At 41.4% G+C, this 22,072-nt stretch overlaps 1 protein-coding gene across 1 annotated transcript; it reads left to right on the top strand.

Annotated features, from left to right (window-relative positions):
* The first annotated feature begins 667 nt into the window (after positions 1-667).
* LOC309712620 (uncharacterized protein) lies at positions 668-20,811 on the top strand. The gene is made up of 12 exons (XM_082543550.1): positions 668-1,190; positions 1,884-2,740; positions 2,876-3,056; positions 3,686-3,825; positions 10,670-11,235; positions 11,360-11,633; positions 11,745-11,940; positions 13,159-13,343; positions 13,742-13,837; positions 14,166-14,330; positions 17,752-17,845; positions 19,507-20,811. Exons 2-12 carry the CDS (start codon positions 1,918-1,920, stop codon positions 19,568-19,570), a joined length of 2,784 nt encoding a protein of 927 aa, XP_082399676.1. The 5' UTR covers positions 668-1,190; positions 1,884-1,917; the 3' UTR covers positions 19,571-20,811.
* The last annotated feature ends 1,261 nt before the right edge of the window (positions 20,812-22,072 follow it).

The raw sequence follows: 22,072 nt of genomic DNA on the forward strand, positions 1-22,072 counted from the left end.
CTTTGGTGTTTGGGGACTTTCATTTCCACAAATGTTAACCCTCTTCAGACACCCTGAGTAGCATTGAAAGAAAGGGGAAGAAAACTTGTACAGAGGAAATTTAAAGTTAAAGAAATATCCTGAAATAATCATTAAGATTACTATCATTTAGACCAATTTTATTTTAGTAACTTCTCTGTTACTTTTCTTGAAAGTTAAGTAAAGTTTATTTATAAAGCACTTTTCACAGATATGTAGTAATAATACAAACTATGAATAACTGCAATAAAATATAATAGAAAATCAATAGATAGATAGATCCAAGTTGGTGTTTAATTTTATACAAATTATGTTGTTTATTTACATTTGGAGGGCACTGGCTATATATGAATATAATGATTTATATTATTTGAAAAATGAAGCAACCTGGCACATTATTAAGCCGGGGCTTTTGTTGTGGGGGTCAGGGGCCCCATGTCAGTGGTCTGCTTGGCCCAGTTGGTGATCCAGCTTTGTATTCATCTCCCCGTGAGTTTTTGTTATGCCTATGCCCAAAAACAAATAGGAGCTTTATTGTTGTGCATGAGGCGTATATAACTAGATATACCTGCTCAGCTTTCTAGTCCACAGAAATGCTTGTGAAGTTGTGCTTTTTAATGAACTTCTCTTTAAAAGACAAACCAGCAGTAAACAGTAAACCTGGCGCTGGGAGGGACTTGTGCTTTCATTGAAGTGTTACTGAAGCCACTCTCCCCTAGTTCACAGAGCGGGGTCAGGGGCCCCCTTCAGGTCTTTGAAGGCGTCTTTCGCGGAAGATTATTAGGCTGCAGACAGTCAGTCAGACAGACATATTTACAGCATTCACACACAGCTGCGGACTAATTTTGTTTCTTGTTTTTTCCTTCCTGCTAGCACTGCGTCTCTCTGTTTCTTTCTTTATTTCTGTTTTTTTACTGGCGTTTTGTCCTCAGCTGCGACTGGCCTGAGCCTCCCTGGCAGGCATCATCCCCCTCAGTCAGTCTGACCGCCCACAGCACGGTGGTGTCGGAGGTGGGGGGAGAAAGTGCTGCTTTGTGAATGACGGGAGCGGCAGAGCACAGAAAACAAACTTTAGCAATAATATTTCCGACGGGGAGGTGATTTTACATCCACTCGAGAAGTTTGAGCTGCCGAACCAGCGACACCTGGACGAAGAGGACCGAGAAAAATCTGTAAGTCGCGACGCTTTTTAGGACCTTGTGTGGCAATGATAGAAATCAGATTGACAGCCTTTTTTTTCTTCTTCTTCTTTTCGACGGAAAGATGCATGCATAGCAGCCTAACCGTGACCGGAATAACTGCAGTGAGATGCGAGATAATTTGGTGAAAGAATTTAACTCCACAGGCGTTTTTCCCCTCCTCTCTCCAACCAAGAAGAGTGACTGCCGTGCAATCTAATGTAGTCTCCCTAACACACATTTAAAAAAAAATAACTAAAAGCTAATGTTAAATACTGTGAAGATTAAGCTTTAGATTGACTCAGAAATGGGATAAGTAAATAAGAAAGGCTGGGAAGGCTGATGCCTCTCTCGTATAGTTCAAAGTATATGTGGCTGTTTAGTTTCTTAATCCCATTTATTCACTTGTGTGCCATTTCATCGTTTCACGCAAAGTTTCCCTCTGCTTGCCTCTGCGTTTCGCAACAATTCATGACTCATTCAGAAGACGTGCATTCCCACTGTCACCATGAACGAAAAAAAAAAAAATACACTCATAGAGGACTCATTCATGATGTTATGAGGCTTCTCCTCAAGTGGTGAACAACTGTGAAATGTCACTCAGGCTTATTAATACTCCTTAACTAAGTTTATTTCACTGAGGAATGCAACTGGTGGTCTCCCCCCCTCTTTTTTTTGTCTTTGCAGAAGCTTCCGAGCTGCTTCAGTGAAGCTGTGAACCATGGCGGTCGGTCTAGCCTGCGTTGCCTGTCTCTGCCTGGTGGTGATGGTTGGAGGTGACCCCTGCCTCATCATCAGCGAGATCAATGCTGACAACCCAAGACTGGACACCACTGAGTTCGTGGAGTTGTATCACACCAGCGGACAGCGGGCCCCGCTGGACGGGTACACCCTCGTGTTCTATAATGGAAACGGAAATATAGCCTACAAGGTGCTGGACCTCAAGGGCCACAGCACGGATGACAGAGGTTTCTTCTTGGTGGGCTCGGTGGACATGCTCCCCAAACCGGCCATCCTCCTGCCGCCAAACACAGTCCAGAACGGCCCGGATGCCATTGTCCTCTACCGCACACCTGCCGCTCGCTATAATGAGAAGATGAACGTCACGGCTGTTGGGTTAGTGGATGCCGTCGTCTACATGACCCGCCGTACTGGAGGTGCAGAGTTCCTCGCGGAGATGCTCACGCCCGGGGAGCCGGCTTTCGTCGAGGATGAAATGGCGCTCGAGGGGGACGAATCAATCGAAAGGTGCCTGCTGTCTGAAGATCGGTGGGGCTTTCAGGTGTCCTCACCCTCCCCTGGTCAGCGAAACAACTGCACCCCTCCTACTGCTCCGTTGACCATCCCTTTAATTACTGAGCTGAAGCTAGGCGGAGGGCAGGTGGAAGGGCTGGTGGAGCTGACGGAGGCTCCGTCTGCAGGTTCTCTGGTACTGGTAGTGTGGGATGGGAAAACAGACCGGGTCAGTGTCAGCGTGGACGTGGATGTGGACACCTCCAGGAACGGGTTGATCTCTGTAACCATAGAGAAGAGCTACATGAAAGGTCAGTGTGTACTGATCCAGTGGCTTTTTTATTGTAGTTTAAGCTTATTGTTTGTGGGTCTAGGTTTCTTCTGCTTTTGTAGGTTTGTCATGTGCGTTGGTCATTTTTCATTCGTCTTTTCTTATGGCTTCTCAGGAGATGAGTCTGGGGCAGTGGCCATTTACAATGGAAAAGCTACAGACTTTCCTGTAGGCAGTCCACTGAGCCAGATACAGCCTCTAGATGCATTTGTGTATGCCGGACCCGGAAACAAGCCTAGTGCCAACCTCACAGAGACTCTCATACCGGGCAGGCAGCCGTACCAGCTCAGCAACAGGCAAGACTTGTTGACAGTTTAGTGTTTTTTCTCGATTTTAAGCTCAAAAGTAAAACTCTTAAAAAAAGAAAAAATATAAATATATTTGCGTGTGTGTGTGTGTGGATATTTTGACTGTCAGCAATATTCTGTGGTTATTTTTGAGCCAGTAGTTTTGTTGTGCAACATGAGGCTGAGTCACTCAATGGAGGGAAGAGGGTCAGCTTGTGACCAGTGTTCCTCTTTTCTCCACTGTGTGGTCACAGCAGAGCTGTAGTGAAAAGTAGCCTTTGACTTGTGCTGATATTTGCACTTGAATTTGAACACTGCATTTCATTAACACGTCCCTGATAAAAATATGACCGTGTTTTAGAGCTGTTTTAGCTCTGTGTGGATGTACTTAAGTGCTCTGAGCGGATGAATGTATGGTTTACGTGGGAATTCTGACCTACAATCACAGTTATCAAACTTTATGGGATTAATTAGTTCCAAATTCCAAATGACATTTTTCTAAAGCCAAAAATGTCTTAGCCTGATGGAAAAAGTGCATTTAAAATTTAAGGTTTTATTATTGGGTAGCATCAAGAGTTAAATGTGTTTGCCCATAGTTAACTATGATTGCTCTTCATATGATTTCTTTATTTTGTCAGTTTGAGGGAGGGCGGCTTCTATCTCAGTCGCTGTGGTGTGGCTACCTGGGCCAGAGACCCTGGCATCTTCTGGGAGGCTCCACAAACTCCTGGGCTGCCCAACCAGTGCCCCTGGCCAAAAATCTGCCCTCACAGCAATGGTAAGTGTTTTGAATGCTTTCCAGGCATGCATGCATGTTTTTGGATTATTCTAATGGAAAATCTTAAGTGTCGATTATACTCCATTGCAGACACACATAGCTGGAGTCCCGATGGCGATGTAGCAGTTCCTGTTATACTTCTTCAAAGTCCACTTTAGGTCTGCCACCTGTGGCGTGTGCATATTTGGTGTATTGTTGCTGGGTCTACTAATTCAAAATAAAACTATGTAAAAGAAGGTGAACAAAATCTAGAAAACACAGCTCCCATTTAAGCTGGACTAAGGAAAAATTGAAAACTGTCCTGAGACTGGTTTTGGAAATCACACATACCGCATCCTCTTAGTTAAAGAAAAGGAAGAGGAGTATCCTGGTTGTTGTCAGTACACAGTTCAAAGGCCAGCCTGTGTGATGGTATCTGGGTGCATCAGAGCACATGGCACCATTAATGCTGAGTGATACAATAGGGTAAATAAGCATTTGATCCCCTGCTGAATTTGCAAGTTTCCTCGCTTTCCAAGAAATGACCAGTTTCATTTTTTATGGTTGTTTCATTTTAATGGAGAGAAACAGAATATCAACCAAAAATCCAGAAAAAACACATTAGATAAAACTTATAAATAGATTTGCATGTTGTTGAGTGACATAAGTATTTAATCCCCTAAAACCCAGCCAGAATTCTGGCTCGTACAGATTTATTACAATCAGTCAATCAATTACAGATACTCCCGATCTAAGCTCCTTATGTGTATAAAGGACACCTGTCCACAGAATCAATTTCTTCCACCATGGGTAAGAACCAAAGGATGTCAACTTGCACAAGGCTGGAATGAGCTACAAAACCATCAGGAAGAAGCTTTGTGAGAAGAACTGTTGGTGCGATTATTCAGAAATGGATGAAATGTCCATCAGTCGCCCTCAGTCTGGAGCTCAATGCAAGATTTTGCCTCATTGGGTGATGATGACTGTTAGAAAGTTGGTGGATCATCCTAAAACAACAAGGGAGGAGCTTAGTTAGAGATCTTGAAGGCAGCTGGGACCACAGCCACCAAGAACACAAATGCAATCCATTACACTGAAATGAATTGAAATCTTTCAGCACCTGCGAGGTTCCCCTGCTCAAGTAGGCAGATGTACAGGCCCGTGTTAAGTTTACCAGTTAACATCTATATGGTTCACTGAAGTCTTGGCAGAAAGTGCTGTGGTCAGATGAAGCCAAAATCAAGCATCAACTCCATCCGCCGTGATTGGAGGAAGATAAATGCTAAATATGACCCAAAGAGCACCACAGTCAACGCCCCACAGTTATGGTTGGGGCTGTTTTTCACAATGGACCATGTGCAATAAAATCTTAGACAATAAGCTCCTTCCCTCAATCAGAACGTGGAAGATGGGTCATGGATGGGCCTTCCAGACCCAAAATATACCACTGCAGCACCAAAGGATTGGCTAAAGAAGAAGCACATTAAGGTTAGTGACTTGGCCAGTCTTCAAGCCTCAGTCCTTTAGAAAATCTGTGGAGGGAGCTGAAACTTTGAGTTTCCGAGTGGCAACCAAAAAAACCTAAAGGATTTAGAGTTTCTCTGAAGAGGAGTGACGAACTACAGGAAATGTTTTAGCGCTGTGCTGCCAACAAGGATTTCTCCACCAAGTACTTAGTCATGCTTTGCTTGTGGATCAAGTATTTATTTCACTCAGTGACATGGAAATCAAATTTTTTTCTTTATATTTGGTTGATATTCTCTTTCTGTCCATTATGATTAAACAGGCCATAAAAATTTTAGTTCATTTCTTTGAATGAGCAAACTTACAAATTCATCATAACATGGAATAATTATTTTCCCCATCGTTTATAGCCTGCAGGTTTTAAACTGCCAAACTAAAAAGACTTATTTTCAGGTAAAGGCCTGATGCCACCAAACCACATTTTGCACATATTCCAACAACATGACTCCAGTTGCTAAACTGCGCTGGTTGGAGTCCAGACCTTAGTGCGTCGTGAAACAATAACATGACAAAAGAAACAAGGTTGGATTCATGGTGTATGAAAATCCACGAGTCATAAATAGTAGAACAGACATGTGAATGTATTTATGAGAGAAGACTTTTCTGTGTAGTAAATAATGCAGCTGGCTAAAAATGCTTCATCCTGCTGCTCACCCACCAAGTTTTTGTGGTGCCTTGGTGTGTGGTATCGTGAGGATTTGCCAGTCTCTTCACGCGACGAGTCGTCACATGCACCATCCCAACACAACTGGCAGGAAGGATATCGGTTAGCAGCTTTGACTCCAACAGATGGGAGTGCAGCAAGAAGACGTATTGCCATAATAAAAAAACATCCAATGAGTGTCCGTGGGAAAATCTGTATGAGCTGTTTGCAGGGAAAGACAGTTTTTGATTGTTGAATTCTTTGGCACGTGTAACATAAGGCACTACATGCATAGGCATGCAATCAGGGATGCTTTCAAATTGATTTTTTTTTTCTTTTTCATCTCGTCGCAGGAATTTTCCCAAGGAGACGATGAATTTGGTTATTCAGAATTTGCGTGCCGTTAGAGTTGTGACCAGACGTTGATGCAAACGTTGAAATATTATGTTGTTTAGATAAAACTGGAAATGAAAGATTTTATGTAGATCATGTGATTAGAGGGAAAGCTCAGGAGAAGCTGGAGGTTTATTATCTTGTCTTATGTCCCAAGACAATAACCTAAAGCTCGAAGTGGGATTGTTGAGCATATGTGGCTCAATCATTTCTGATTCTCATGTTTTGTCATGCCAACATGTGCCTTTGATTAGCCGTTATGCATGTTTTTGCAGCAGGGTTGATTTAAAAAAAAAAAAAAAAATCTATCGGTTTGTCTGTCATTTATTTAAATGTTTTAATTATTTTTTAATTATTATTTTGTTTTATTTTAATATTTTATTGTTATTTTAGTTTAGCTTTATTTGTATTTTCAGTTATTTTTTATTATTAAATATTTTTGTTAAATAAAGGTTATAAGAAAATGGAAAATTGAATGTCTGCTTCACAGGTTATACATAAAACCAAAAAAACTAAATGTCCCACTATTTATAGGAGAGAATCCTTTAATAAAAAAAGGTTACTGCTCACAAAGAAAACAATGCAAGAGTTTTGTCTGTGCAGCTGTTATGTATTTACTTAATTATGACCATGGTGATTCTTCCTCAGGCAGAGATTTGGGTTGTTTATCCTCTGTGACAGTGTGTGGGAACCGTACAACGCCCGCCACTTTGCACATGCTCTGTGTGGTGGTGGCTGCCTAACAAATGCATTGTCTAGGCATGCCTTCACAACCGTTAGGATCAGACAAATAAGAAAGAGCTTTCAAGGAGTTTGTAATTAGTGAGGTCGCAATAATGATAAAAAATCAAATCCATTTCTTTAAGGCCCCAAAATAATTTCAGTTAATCGCTGCTAAAAAAAAAGACAGAAAAGTTGCTGAAGTACTCAAATTACCAAGTGAATATGAAAGCAGTCACACTATGTATGGTGGATGATTTTTATTTTTATTTTTTTGGGGGGGGGGGTGATAAGTGGTCAATTTGTTTCCTGTTAAGAGTTAAAGTTAGAACTGTAGCCAGTTTGATTGACAGGCATGCAATCATGGCCATGTGGCCATGTGACCTCACCTCATGAGTCACTGAACTGATCATCTCTATTGTGCTGTTGCTGCCTTTTATAGCATTTTTATGTACTTGCCTGTCAAATATTATGGCTCGCTGTGCGGTACATCCACATGGAACGTGCTAGCATTAGCTAATAACTTAGCAGTGCGTGTCCTCATCCAAATATGGTCAATTCTGGCTTAAAAACAAACAACAAAAAGCCCTGTCATGGTGGCAACAAAACATTGAGGCTTAAAAATCCAAATTTCAGAAACTAGTAGGTAATGTCATGAAGACTGGGTCCATGAGCTGTAAATGTAGTGCATGAATATTTTTCCACAATAACATATCACTAAACTGTAAACCACAACAAATCAGAAAGTGACACATCCAAGAAGTTTAATTAGATGTACACACGTAATCAGACTTTGCAGGAAAGTCATGACGGTTATAATGATCAGCAACCTTGTGCTTTTTCCATTGTTGGCTGTCATTGGTCAGAGTTCAGTGAGGTGTTTGTATTTCTGCATTGTGAACTTCCAACCTTCTCAGTGAAGGTCTTTAAGTTGGTTTTAGGGTAAATTAGGTGTTTACATATGATGATTAATAAGGCAATGAAGATATGAGTTGGTTTTATGGGATATGGCTGTTTATTCTATAGTGGTGGAGCTGATGGATGGAGGGTTTTGTAGCCCCGAGCAGTGTTCTCATTGAGCACCCAGATGGCCATTGGGAAGAAGCTTCTCTTGAGCCTATCCATGTGCATCTCCGGGCTAAAGTAGAGCTTTCCTAAAACAGGCAGCTATCCCGGTATTTGGGGAAATATGGTCCTCATTAATAAATGATACTCTGTCAGTCTTATTAAGCATGTAGTGCTACAAAAATTCATGTTTTGGTACTTCATTGCAGAAGTCACAGTTTGGGACAAATGCAGATATTTTCACTTTCAGTGTTCTGCTGCATCCCTAAATGATAACCCACTGCATAAATATTGCATGCGACACACAAACACACACACACACACACACACACACACACACACACACACACACACACACACGATCAGCTAATATACTTGTTTTTAAGTTTACATACAAACGTGTTAAACCCAAAGCTTGTCTCTCCTCTACATCACATCAGAATCATCTTTCGCTGCTCATGTAAAAAATATCAATAGAATCTCTCATCTCAAAACAATCAAATATTTTCAGACTGCACAACCTATTTTATCATGTTGGAAACCATTTGTGTGTATTATGTAACACTGGCTGTCATTTAGGTATTAATAGATTGTAGGTTAGGTCTTATTAGCGACTGCTGCAGTAAGTGGTGTAGAAAATAGTGACTATGAATCTTGCGACTGATATATAATAGTCATTAAAAAAGAAATGTTTGTGTTTTGAATAGAATTTTTATAATTCAGTATCCTAATACAGTGGGGCAAAAAAGTATTTAGTCAGCCACCGATTGTGCAAGTTCCCCCACTTAAAATGATGACAGAGGTCAGTAATTTGCACCAGAGGTACACTTCAACTGTGAGAGACAGAATGTGAAAAAAAATCCATGAATTCACATGGTAGGATTTGTAAAGAATTTATTCGTAAATTAGGGTGGAAAATAAGTATTTGGTCACCTCAAACAAGGAAAATCTCTGGCTCTCACAGACCTGTAACGTCTTCTGTAAGAAGCTTTTCTGTCCCCCACTCGTTACCTGTATGAATGGCACCTGTTTGAACTCATCATCTGTATAAAAGACACCTGTCCACAGCCTCAAACAGTCAGACTCCAAACTCCGCCATGGCCAAGACCAAAGAGCTTTCGAAGGACACCAGGAAAAGTATTGTAGACCTGCACCAGACTGGGAAGAGTGAATCTACAATAGGCAAGCAGCTTGGTGTGAAAAAATCAACTGTGGGAGCAATCATCAGAAAATGGAAGACATACAAGACCACTGATAATCTCCCTCGATCTGGGGCTCCACGCAAGATCTCATCCCGTGGGGTCAAAATGATCATGAGAACGGTGAGCAAAGATCCCAGAACCACACGGGGGGACCTGGTGAATGACCTGCAGAGAGCTGGGACCAAAGTAACAAAGGTCACCATCAGTAACACACTACAACGGCAGGGGATCAAATCCCGCAGTGCCAGACGTGTTCCGCTGCTGAAGCCAGTGCATGTCCAGGCCCGTCTGAAGTTTGCCAGAGAGCACATGGATGATGCAGCAGAGGATTGGGAGAATGTCATGTGGTCAGATGAAACCAAAGTAGAACTTTTTGGTATAAACTCAACTCGTCGTGTTTGGAGGAAGAAGAATACTGAGTTGCATCCCAAGAACACCATACCTACTGTGAAGCATGGGGGTGGAAACATCATGCTATGGGGCTGTTTTTCTGCCAAGGGGACAGGACGACTGATCCGTGTTAAGGACAGAATGAATGGGGCCATGTATCGTGAGATTTTGAGCCAAAACCTCCTTCCATCAGTGAGAACTTTGAAGATGAAACGAGGCTGGGTCTTCCAACATGACAATGATCCAAAACACACCGCCCGGGCAACAAAGGAGTGGCTCCGTAAGAAGCATTTGAAAGTCCTGGAGTGGCCTAGCCAGTCTCCAGACCTCAACCCCATAGAAAATCTGTGGCGGGAGTTGAAAGTCCGTGTTGCTCGGCGACAGCCCCAAAACATCACTGCTCTCGAGAAGATCTGCATGGAGGAATGGGCCAAAATACCAGCTACTGTGTGTGCAAACCTGGTAAAGACCTATAGTAAACGTTTGACCTCTGTTATTGCCAACAAAGGTTATGTTACAAAGTATTGAGTTGTATTTTTGTTATTGACCAAATACTTATTTTCCACCCTGATTTACAAATAAATTCTTTACAAATCCTACCATGTGGATTCATGGATTTTTTTTTTCCACATTCTGTCTCTCACAGTTCCGTAGTATTTTCCTTCTGAAGCAGCTATGTGATCAGTTTATGTTTCCATTAAGGTTGCCCTATGACAAATCAAACCATCTTGAATATGATGACAAACGTGATCATGAGATCACTAGTAGTAGAGGTGACATCATACTTTTATCACGGTGTTATGTTTCATGATTGCGCTGTATGTGGGAGTTTAAGAGGGGACGTCGTCAGCTGTAGGAAAACATCACCTTGTTGCTGAGCTGCAGTGGCCTAATAAATCCCTAATAAATTCCTCCTTTTATGCTCCAGTGGTTCCAGGAGGCACAGACTCGCCGCCTCACCTCCCACCCTGGGGCAACACTGACTTCCTGATCAACGAGCTGAACACTGATACACCCGGCGCAGCTGAGGACGGGGAGTACATCGAGCTGTGGCACCCATCAGGCCGCCGAGTCTCCTTGCAGGACATCTGGATACTGCTCTTCAGTGCGCACAATAACAAACCGTACAGGGAGATCAGCCTGAGCGGACACTTCACCACCTCCAAAGGGTATTTTCTGCTGGGCAGCGACAGGTTGGTGCCAGCCCCATCGCTGCGCCTGCCTCCCAACACCATCCAGAACGGACCAGATGCTGTGGCGCTCTATCGCAGCCCCTTCGGCCCACCGTCGGCCGCGCAGAGGGGAATTCCTACTAAAGGCCTGCTGGATGCTGTGGTTTATCGACAGAGAGGGTCAGACAGGGAGGCACAGGAGCTGAGTAAAGCTCTGACTCCAGGACAGTTGCCACTGCTGGAGGACCCGGAGGTTCTGCCTGGTGATGAGGCCCTTAGCCGTTGTAGAGGCCTTTACCCCTATGACCTGTCTGCTTTTTCAGTGAGTATTAACATTTCAGACAATAAAGCACTAAGTCAGGATTGGGTGGTTTATTATCTTTTCTGTTTTGTCACAGACATTTTTGAAGTTAATATAGGTCTGCGTCTTGTGTCATCCCGTGTAGGTGGCTCCACCAACCCCTCTGAGGGAAAACAGCTGCCCTCGCCCTCCTCCTGCCCCTGACGGTGTGGTTATCAGTGAGGTGGCTAGCAACCACTGGACCAATCACAGCCAGCAGCGGGCCTTTGTGGAGCTTCACGGGCCACCTATGACAGACCTGCAGGGCCTGGTGCTCTCTGTGTTTGACCAGGAGCGTAGTGGGACCGTCATTGCCCTTCCCTTGACCGGATCTATTAACCGGGACGGATTTTACATCATTGGAAATGTCACCGGTGCAGGTGAGAGCAATTGAAGATTTTCTTTCTTAAAACCAACCAAATCTATTTGCCTCTTTGACTCGCCTCACTTTTTTTTTGTCTGTAACCGGTTCACCTTCTCTCTCTGCATAGATCAGACCTTCCCAGAGGGCTCCACGATTCCCGGGCGAGGAGCTGTAGTCCTGTGCTACGACCTATTCAGCATCTGCAGAGCTGGAACTGCTCTGACCAACTCCAGCCTCAGAGATGTGCTTGTGTTCAGTGAGAACCGGCAACTGCTGTCCTCTCTGTCCACCACCAGGGGGAGACAAGTAATCCCAGCTCTCAGGTACACACATGACTCAACACATGAATCACACACTTTATAATTAATGATGGCGCTCAAAACCACAGCTTTGTAGAGATATTTCAAGACTTTGTCATTAAGACAAAAGATGTCCTTATTCACAGGAAAAAAAGATCCAAAGAACATAAAACAACACATTTAAACACAGAAAGTAACCATTTATTTAGCCTTTTCATACATTTTAAGTAGGCATAGCTGCCTCCATTACTTACTATACAAATATAACTCAGTGAAATATAACCATAGAAACCTGTAGCAAAAATGTTTCCTAATCACAGCAAATGCCATATTTGATTAATCAAAGTCTGTCAGACTTGTCTATGATTTGATCAGAAAAACACATTTCAAACATGCGTCACTTCAGGTAATTGGAGCTGTGAAAATAGAAAGTGAAAGTAGAAACCCAATTTTCTCCAGGTGGTGGTAAAAGGTTCAATCAGGAACAAACAGCTGGAGGCGTGCGTGTGTGTGTGTGCGTGTGCGTGTGTGTGTGTGTGTATGTGTGCGTGTGTGTGTGTGCGTGTGTGTGTGTGTGTGTGTGTGTGTGCGTGCGTGCGTGTGTGTGTGTGTTTGTGCTGAACTGTGAAGTTCGGCTCATATTCTATCAGCACAAATTTGGAGAACAAGAGGAATGACTGCCAAATGCAATCAGACATTTGAGACTATACTGTCTGTGTTTAAAGGCTACACCATTCGACCATACAGCAAAGTAATAGTTGTTTTTATTAAGATTTTTTTTTTACACTTTCTGGAAAAGATTGGCCTGATGGACAAGTGCAGAGATCAACAGAGGTCAGGGTCCAAGAGGCCTAGCAGAGTGTCTCTGAGACAAGAAGATTGATGAAAAGATTGATAAGCGTCTGAAGTAATGCACACAGTGCAAGTCTTGAGCCACCCCACATATCTAAATATAATTTTTTTCCAAGTGCACTTGAGCAGTGGCTCTCCAGGCTTTCCGAATGTTTTCCAAAGTTTTTCTTTGCTTGGCTGCTTTTTCACTCACTTTCAGCCAAGTCAATAAAACTGACTATTTTCTAAGAAACTGTTTTTTGTTTAGCTGTTTAACACTGACTGAGTCAGACAAGCATTTAAAAATGTACCTAATTGCACCTTTGGCATTTTGAGGAATGTTTGTTCAAATTACTGTCAGTATGTGTACCATTCAAAATCACTGTACTCAAACATGCGCTGTACGTGCAGGTCAGTGGAAGATGGTCCCGTCACACTTAGCCGGTGTTCATGCTGTGAGGTGAGGAGCCCCTCATCCTGGACCACCTCGTCTGCCACACCTCACAGCACCAACCTCTGTCCTAGCTCCACCTTCTCAAGTCAGATTGATCTTTGCCTCGGACCGCTGTCCACTGACTGGCAAGAGCAGGTGGGAGGTAAGGCATCTTAAAATGAACGTTTATAAAAGTAAAAAAAAAAAAATGTTACGGGATATGGAAGCTTACATGAAGTGCCTTATACCTGCATTCTTTCTGACTGCCAGCAGAAGGCAACTCCTGTGTTTGCAAAAAGAAGTCAAAATTTATGAAGAAATGGAAAAACAGTCTGATTTCTCATTTTTGACATAATCAGACATTATTTTCGTGGTAAATTTTATGTTAGTTTGTGCTCATTTTTAGCTTCATTGAACACAATTTAATGCCCATTTTATTTTGTTTGTCAGATTCATCCCTTGCTCGTGGCGTCCGGCTTAAAAATAAATAAATAAATTAATAAAATCAAGATGGTCTCATTATAACGCAGTAACTAAGAGCTCACACTCTGTTTTTCACAGACTGCAGTGGTCTTATCCAGGGGAAGGGGGTCTCTGAGGTGGCAGACTACTTAGAGCAGCGATGTCATTGTGGCATTTCTGCTCTGTATCTCCAAGGTGAGCCACTTTTCCACAAAACCAACCACATTAGGCTCATATTCAATGAAAGACTACAGTAGCTCATCCCTGGTCTTTGAAACAGCTCTAGAAACTTATAGTTGGAGAATGAAATCATTAGGAGATAGGCGGGCTCAGGTGTGGCTTGTTTCCTTTCATCATCATGCCCTATGTCCCTCATAAACACTGAAAAACTGCCACAAATGCTGCTGTTCAATATAAGCTCCAACCTCCCAGGTTTACAGAGTCTATATGTATACAAAAAAATGCACAACCTGAGCAATTTTTTGTAGAAGGTGAAAAATTTGTCTGTCTGTTCTTGTTTAAGGGGCAAACTTTTCTTGTGTGTCTGGCTGGCTGCGAGTTTGGGGGAGCATTCAGGCTCTGTCGGCCCATCAGAGGGCCCTGATCATCCAGACATCGCATATGAACCTGTCGTCCACCCAGGGAGATGTCTGCTCCTCCCCCACTACCGGTCGTTACACAAGCACATGTAAGAATGACCTTGTAGCAGTTCAGCATCATTGTTTCAAAAAGATTAGCTACAGCAATCAGTCAGGACCCTGTAGTCTGCAGTGAAGTGCCCAATTTAGCAGGAAATCAGCAGGAAATCTGCATCATAACCCACCTAGTTGCCTGACGTCCGCCTCCCGAGAAATGGAACTGGCTGGCTGGCACATACCACATGGTAATTAGCATGTAATGCAGCACACATAAGCATAAACGTCATTGACTACTCTAGTAGGCTATGTAAGAAATACGAAGCCTTAATCAGGCATAAGTCTAAACTTCTAAATTTGGTTCTTTGGATCCCAAATTTCACTGCATGAAATCAAAGAAATTTCTTGTGTCTCCACTTGTTTTAAAAGGTAATCGTGGCCTGTCTGATTTTGGCACACAGGAATTTGTTGTAGCCTTTTGACCTCTGGTTCAAAAGGCTCATGTAAGACAGAATTTGCCTCTTTGAAAACAAAAATAAAGCAAGTGTAAATCTGTCAAATGTAAAATAGTGGAAAATGTAAAATCTGGAGAGCAACCAGCCTGCCACGAAGTCTGAAAGTACTTAAAGTAATCATTATGATCCTAAGTGTTAACTGCCATCATGATACTATGTTTAATTACATACAGTTCATTTTTAAAGTACTGTGCTGCCACACTTTACATCCTGGCTTTTATTGTGAACCAGTTGCAGGAAATGTGACAGCTGGTGATTGCTCATCAGAAAGTTATCTAAAAAAAAGTGGAAATGGTCATTTTTAGATTAGAAATGCTGCAGCAGGCTGATTACCTTTATCTTTACTATGTCTTGCTCTCTGCGGGAAATTATTAGCTCATATAATTAGATCATTGTGTTTCATGCATGATTTATAAAGGTGAAAGGTGAAGGACCTCCCTAATTAGAATGAAATCTGACCTGCTCTTACCCTTAGTAACAAAAAGGAAACGAGAAAGTAACTTCTTATTATGTTATGTTTATATTAATAATAAGTTCTTCTGTTAGTTTAAATGTTGGAACATTATGCATATTTTTTTTATAGTAGGTGCACACTTTACAGTGGTTTAAACTAGAGATGGACCGATCCGATATTACGTATCGGTATCGGTCCGATACTGACCTAAATTACTGGATCGGATATCGGAGAAAAATAAAAAATGTAATCCGATCCATTAAATATCACGAAAGCACCTCGCAAAACTTGCAACTCGCCGTAACTCACCTCAGAACGTTAGCAGTCGGAGCAGTATGCATCACGTGATAGAGCAGCTGTGGCATGCAGGACCTGTCGGTGGTCTGGATAGCATTTGGAGCTTCGCTAGCAACCTGGCATTTCATCTCCGACAAAGTTATCCCCGAGAGAAGTAAAGCAAGTGTGTAAGTCCATCTCTGAATGTTTGTAAAGCATTCCCACGTTAAGCTTAACAAGCGACTGCCTCTCGCTCTCCGGCTGCTACTTCAATCGTGAAACTGCTTAAATGATCAGCTGATCGGCTTTTCTGTCGCGAGTCCGTGTCTCTTGTTTGTTTTTGGCCCACTTTGCACCAGAAAGAGGAAACCAGCGGCTGAACAACAGCAGAACGTTTAAGCTTGATAAGCTGTTGTTAGAATGTATTTAATATTACTTTCTACTCGAGGATCTTTTTCTACGTAGCTGACGCTGGTAACTGTGCAGGGGCGGATCTAGCAAAGTTTAGCCAGGGGGGCCGATAGGGCATGAACAGGGAAAAGGGGGCACAAAGACATACTTTTCTTTCTTATTCTCATTTAAAATGTCGAGCTTTTAATAAATAATTATCTGACACCCAAAGTTTTAATTTGATGTAAAATGAATAGAAGTCAATTACTGTATATAGTGACTATTAAGTCTAATATATATACCCTAGTAAGCTATAGTACTTTTTCCTTTGGGAAGGTACCATCTGTACAGTCTGCAATTTTGTTGAAGAAAGATGTTGAATCTATTTAATATTTCTTGAAAAATAATTGATTTCTGTGCATTTTTTTTCACACTGCATCAAATTAAGGTTGATTACGTCGATTAAGCATCATGAGGTGGCGCGTGAGGGGTGGTTCCTTATTTTTTATTTATTTCTTTTTGTTGTTGCTGGGAGTTGGAACCCTATTAGTTAGGTTGCTTAATATTTACGCTAAGTACTCTTTAAAATACCAGAATAGGGAGGATGGTGTAGGTCTAAGTTTATTAGATTGATCAGTATTGCTGAACTATGAAATATTTTTTTTGTATACAGGTATAACAGAATAGCTTTAGTGTAGTTGTTTTAAACTTGAGTATGAACTTGCAGACTTGCAAAATGCAGCAAGATATTTTAAAAAACAGTTTTGTTGATTAAAAAACACTATATCGGATTCATATCGGTATCGGCAGATACCCAAATTTATGATATCGGTATCGGACATAAAAAAGTGGTATCGTGCCATCTCTAGTTTAAACAAGAGTATTTTAAAAAGTTCAACATAAGAAGTGAAAGACCCTGGTTTAGATTCAACACAGCAACATTTAAGCCCAAAAATGTAATTATCAATCAAGTAAAGGGTCTTGTGCCTGTGAATTTTGGCAGGGTAAGGAACGATTTATAAAGAACTGATCCCACATACAAATACAAATACATGACTAATAGTACAAAGTGAAAATAGACTGAGGAGAAAATAATTTGCTGTTAATTAAAAACTCTCCACAAGAGACAGTTGGAGTTTCTGTTTCGCTGCCGTATGAAGTATTTCTCGGCTCAGTGTTGCTTGGACTCCTTCTGCTTTGTATTGTGTTCTGTGACCCAGAAAGCTGTGTTTTGCAAAAAGAGATGAGGTTTCTATGCATCAAAATATCTAAATAAAACAAATTCTGTTGCACTTTTAAATTTCCTTGCTAATGTTTAAATTGCTGTTATTCTTCGCTTACGTTTTCAGAAATTGTATGTTATAGCCTTTTAGGTCTGGCCGAAACACAGCAGGACCATAACATCCACCTTCCCAAGGTTCCAAACAGCCACAGAAACAACTTGTTAGAAATGTTCAAATATTTTGTTTGCTTTAGAGATTTATAGAAGTGTAGGAGTTGGAATGAGAATCGGGGCTAGCAGTGGGCAAAACAAATGAATCTGTAAAGTATTATCAGCTAACCAAAGAGCACCAAACAAATCGAACAAATTGCCTCCTTATCTAACATAAGCATGAGAAAACCTTGTCATAGCAAATAGCAGCTCACCCCCTCAAACACCTTCAGACTGGCAAGAGCTGCAGGTGGACACAGGTGTGGCTGGTTGGAACGTGGGAAAGGCGAATGAACCACCTGTCCAGGGCGATGGCTGCGTTGGCTTTTTGCTGCGTGTAGGAGGTTGAATGTTACAACACCAATCACGACCAGGACAGTGTAACTTACCTTTGCTCTTCTTTTTAGCATCTGCCCTGGGGTTACAGATAGGGCTGATAGTAGCTGTGATCCTGGTGCTGGGACTAGGAGCTGCTCTGGTCACGTATTTCTACAGGAGGAGGTAAGATCTCCTGCATCATCTCCCCCTTTCATACTACATATGAATGTAGACATTTTTAAATATCTTATCACAATATGGCAAAAGCCTTTTATGGATGTATTTGCTATATAAATCTTTTCAGAAATTTGTGTAATCGTTTGATTTGTAGTGATTCCTGTGATTTAAAATATGTGTGTCAGAGTTCACTACACCACAATGGGCACTGCTCATTTAGCCAAGACCACGTGTCCAAGTTATAATCCAGCCTTGAGCTCTGACTTTTGGGTGTACGCTTCCAGCTGTGAAAGATTGAGTAAATAACAGTTGTAGTCAGAAGTTTACATGTACTGACTGGTTTTGGAACAGATAAAGCAGGCTAACATTAAGCTGCTGGAACGGCCTTCCCAAAGTCCTGACCTCAAACCTGCTGAAAGTCTGTGGACTACTCTTACAAGCCGGGTCTGTGCCAGGAAACCAACCAACCAATTTAAATGAACTTTGACCACACTTCTTGGCAGAATTGGTAAATATCCAGCCAGAATTATAAGAGAGGCATCTGGCCGAAGTGCTAAGAGACATTTAACAAAATATTAGTTGGTGTCTGTGTTTATCTTTGAGCCTCTATGTATTAGAGGCGGATTAGAGAAAATCCAAAATAAATTCAAACTTGTGCTTCCACTTCTTGTTTATTAAAGTAATTAAACACAACCACTGCACCATGGAGAAAGAGCAATTTAAAGAAATCATTAAAGCCCCAAATTACCATGAAGTTCCTGCTCATCTGAGTGTCTGTAAACGTCTTCTGTAACTATTTATAAAAACTGACCTTCTTCCTGTCAGCACTACTTGTGAAGTTCCATGACTGCTGTAGGACTCCTACTGATTAGATTACATTGAACTCTTTTTAGCCACTTGCATGCATGTGTTTCAATTTAGTTGCAGACCTCAAACTTGCACAGAGTTTGCACAACGTTGCCTGATGAGCTGACCTGAGTTTCATTTTGAGGATTACAGTTCGTAACGAGAGCTACAAGTCAGACACCAGATAGCAGTGTCTAAGCCAGGAGCATGCTTTGTTTTTTGTTTTTTGGTGTGTGTGTGTGTCTCTGTAATAATATCGATCAGGATACAGTTCCTTTGAGTTATGGTACCTGACATATCCTCATCTTTTTTTGTGAAACCTTCATTCAGTCACTTCCCACCCTGCTTACCAGAACTGGGTTCCCGCATGGAGGAAGATGAACTGATTATTCAGGATGAATAACTACCACAGGGAGGAAGTAAAACTCACAGGACTATATAAAGACCAGTGATTTAAAAAAAAAAAATGTCAGGAAATGACTTCACAGAAATCCATTACTCTGCGACTTTCTCCTCTAAATGAAATTCACGAGCTAAGGGGTCACCGTTGGGACTAGCAGGAGTGCTGGAGTCCTAGAACTTTCTGATCACACATTTTTATGCATTATTAGAGGTATATTAAGTGTATCAAAGAGTGAAACAACACAAGAGCAGATTTAAGGTTCAAACATCCACATTTTCAGGTTTATGGATTGCAGAATTTAGGTGAAAACCCTTCAGTATGTCTTATATTTCTTCAGCTACATCTAAAAGACACTTTTTGTCAGCTGTTTAAAAAATAAAAGTTTTACATTTTGTAACGCTGCTGTGTGCTTTCCCAGGCGTCCTCTGGACTATTACACCATGGAGCTGAGTGAGCACGGGGAGGGACTGTCTGATCTATAATCCAGGCTTTGGGCCAGCGGCTTTTTGCATGTGGTAGTGGCCACGTGCAGGGGAGGACTTCAGCAGAGAGAGAGAGCTACTGTGGGTAATCAAAGGGTTAATTTGACCTGTGGGTAACTAAATGTGCGGCTGTTGTGAAACAAACGCCACAAAGTGTCCTTCTGTCAAAATGACTTGTAATTGTTAACTATGTGGTTGCATCCAGTGTGTGCATGACGTGACATTTTATAGCTTCAGTGACATGAAATTAGGCAACCAGTGTGCTGCGTTTTAAAAGTCATAACATTCTTCTTCTTCTTCTTCTTTTTCCTAAGAATCGATGTGCAACCTTTGCCTGTGAACAGTGCTGGTTTCTACTTTTAAAAGAAAGGAAGATATAAGAAAGGGATTTATTTTTAAGTACTTGAGTCCTAAATTGTTTTTCTTTTGCTATGAATGAAGCTTTTAAATTAAGACATTTAAAACAACAATGCTTCTGATTTCTGCAGGAATGCCTGCTGGCACTAAAGTGTTTTTAACACCAGGCTGTATAACAAGATTACATTCTGTTCATGTCTTATGTTTTTGACTTCCTGCCTTGTTTTTCTGCTCTATATTTTGATAGATGACTTTGAACTGTAGTCAAAGGGCCTGATTGCCCTTTAAATGTGAATGTCTCTAACCTGTAATGAGTGTCTGTAACCACTTTTGTACTCTTGGTCAAAGAAAACTGTTTACAGTGTCTCGTTTTTGAAAATTAGAAGAAGGGATTGTGCGAGACGTATGAAGTAATTCCTTAAATGGGGAGAATTTGTTTATAAGAGATGAAATATTGCTTATTCTGTGTTTCGCTTGTGTTCTTAGTGGCTCGGAAACCGCTCTTGTGCCTTTGCCCGGTGTTTCGTTTGATCAGTTGTTTCTCCACTTAATAGAGGGGACAGCACAAGTTAGAGATAAGTGTCAGTACTACAAATATGACGTTGATATTCTCAGGGGGGGAAGACATTCTTAGCAGTCTGAAATGATAAGTTATTGCAGGGATGCAGAGAGAATTTTATCAGTTGAGTTAGTTTGAGTTCACTTTTAATAGATTATAAATATCAGACCTAAAATAGTCAAAATTGCCAAGATAATGTGCCCTGAATGAGCATGTGTATGCTGTTTTTGATAGCGTTGAAGTGCTGTTTGCCTCTTTGTGTTGCTTTTCTCATCAATGAAATGACCCCACCCCCACCTCCCTGTACCTTTCTCGTCAACTCTAATCTCACAGTAACATTTCTTAATACAACCATGTAAAGCTACATCAGTCCTGTCAAATAGGATTTCAGTCAGGGCCACTATAGTTAAAAGAAAACCTTTTTTTTTTTTTTACGTAGCTCTAGATAAGCTTGTAAATAAGTGGAAAGCCAGAGCTGGGGAGAGCAGCAGCAAGATCTGCGTCAGAAACAGCATGAAGAAGGAGGAGCTGTGGGTGGAGGTTTGCACATGCAACGGCAAGTGTATGAAGGCTAAAGCAGCTTGAGTAGCGTGGCCTAAGTGAGGCTGGATGCACAGAACGGTATCAGCTGTGCCATCAGCTGATGTGACGTGGGCTCGCACTGAGATCAGATGTGAGGCCGAGCTAGACTTCGTGGGCTACTGTGCTTGATTTATTTTAGAGATGCGCTGCTGCTTTCGTGCAACTTCTTTTCTTTTACATCAATTTAGCCAAGTCAAGGCAATTTAAGGTTTTTTGTTTGTTTTTGTTTTTTTTTAAGCGTTCGCAGTGATTTAGTGGTGTGGCTTTCCACCTTTTAATGCCCGTTAAATGTCTTTTCTGGTATATTTTAGGTTTTTGTGAAACGCAGTGCATGTTGATAGGTTAGAAAATGAAAAGACAGGATGAAGAAGCTGCTCTTCAAGATTACAGATTATACACGGACATGCAAATGAGCTCGCCGCCGAGTGCAACTTTGATGTCTCTAACCTAAAATAAACTATTGTGAGAAAATGGCTCATGCAACACTACTGCGTGTCGGCTTCTTGCTTTACAAATCTGAGCTGACTCATTCACAGAGTCGGGTTTTTGCAGTATTCAAAGTCTAACAAAACTAGGAGTGAAAACAGAAGCGTGCGAATGTGACTGAGCACTAAAACGGTGTGTACATGCAGCAAGTACTCTCAGAACTTTACACAACAAACAACATGTCACAAAAAAACACTGGAAAAGTTAAAAAAAAAACAACTTTGTATCATCTGCATGCACAAGTCATGAATTACAATATGTTTCTCTTTTTTTCCATTTTTTTTAATGGTTTATTTTTCATGTTTTTCCTCAAATGTTTTGCACATTTATTTGAAAAAAGAAGTCAATAAATTTGAAATATGTGCAGTTGTGTTTCGGCAGTCTTTTTTTAGTACAATGTGACAGCCTGAAATAACATGAATTAATATAATCTTGATTGCAGATGTTCCTACACTTATGTATGAACACAGCAGGTGCTGTTAATTACTCATATTTACAGCATGTTTACTGTTTATCAC

The sequence above is a fragment of the Aulonocara stuartgranti genome, assembly GCF_965226115.1.
Source record: "Aulonocara stuartgranti genome assembly, chromosome: 8".
Taxonomy (NCBI): domain Eukaryota; kingdom Metazoa; phylum Chordata; class Actinopteri; order Cichliformes; family Cichlidae; genus Aulonocara; species Aulonocara stuartgranti.

Excerpts from the sequence above, each read along its gene's own strand:
- LOC309712620 (XM_082543550.1), top strand. The coding sequence starts at position 1,918 with ATGGCGGTCGGTCTAGCCTGCGTTGCCTGTCTCTGCCTGGTGGTGATG. Across the intron at positions 3,057-3,685 it reads CCGTACCAGCTCAGCAACAG|TTTGAGGGAGGGCGGCTTCT; the intron begins GCAAGACTTGTT and ends TTATTTTGTCAG. Across the intron at positions 11,236-11,359 it reads ATGACCTGTCTGCTTTTTCA|GTGGCTCCACCAACCCCTCT; the intron begins GTGAGTATTAAC and ends CATCCCGTGTAG.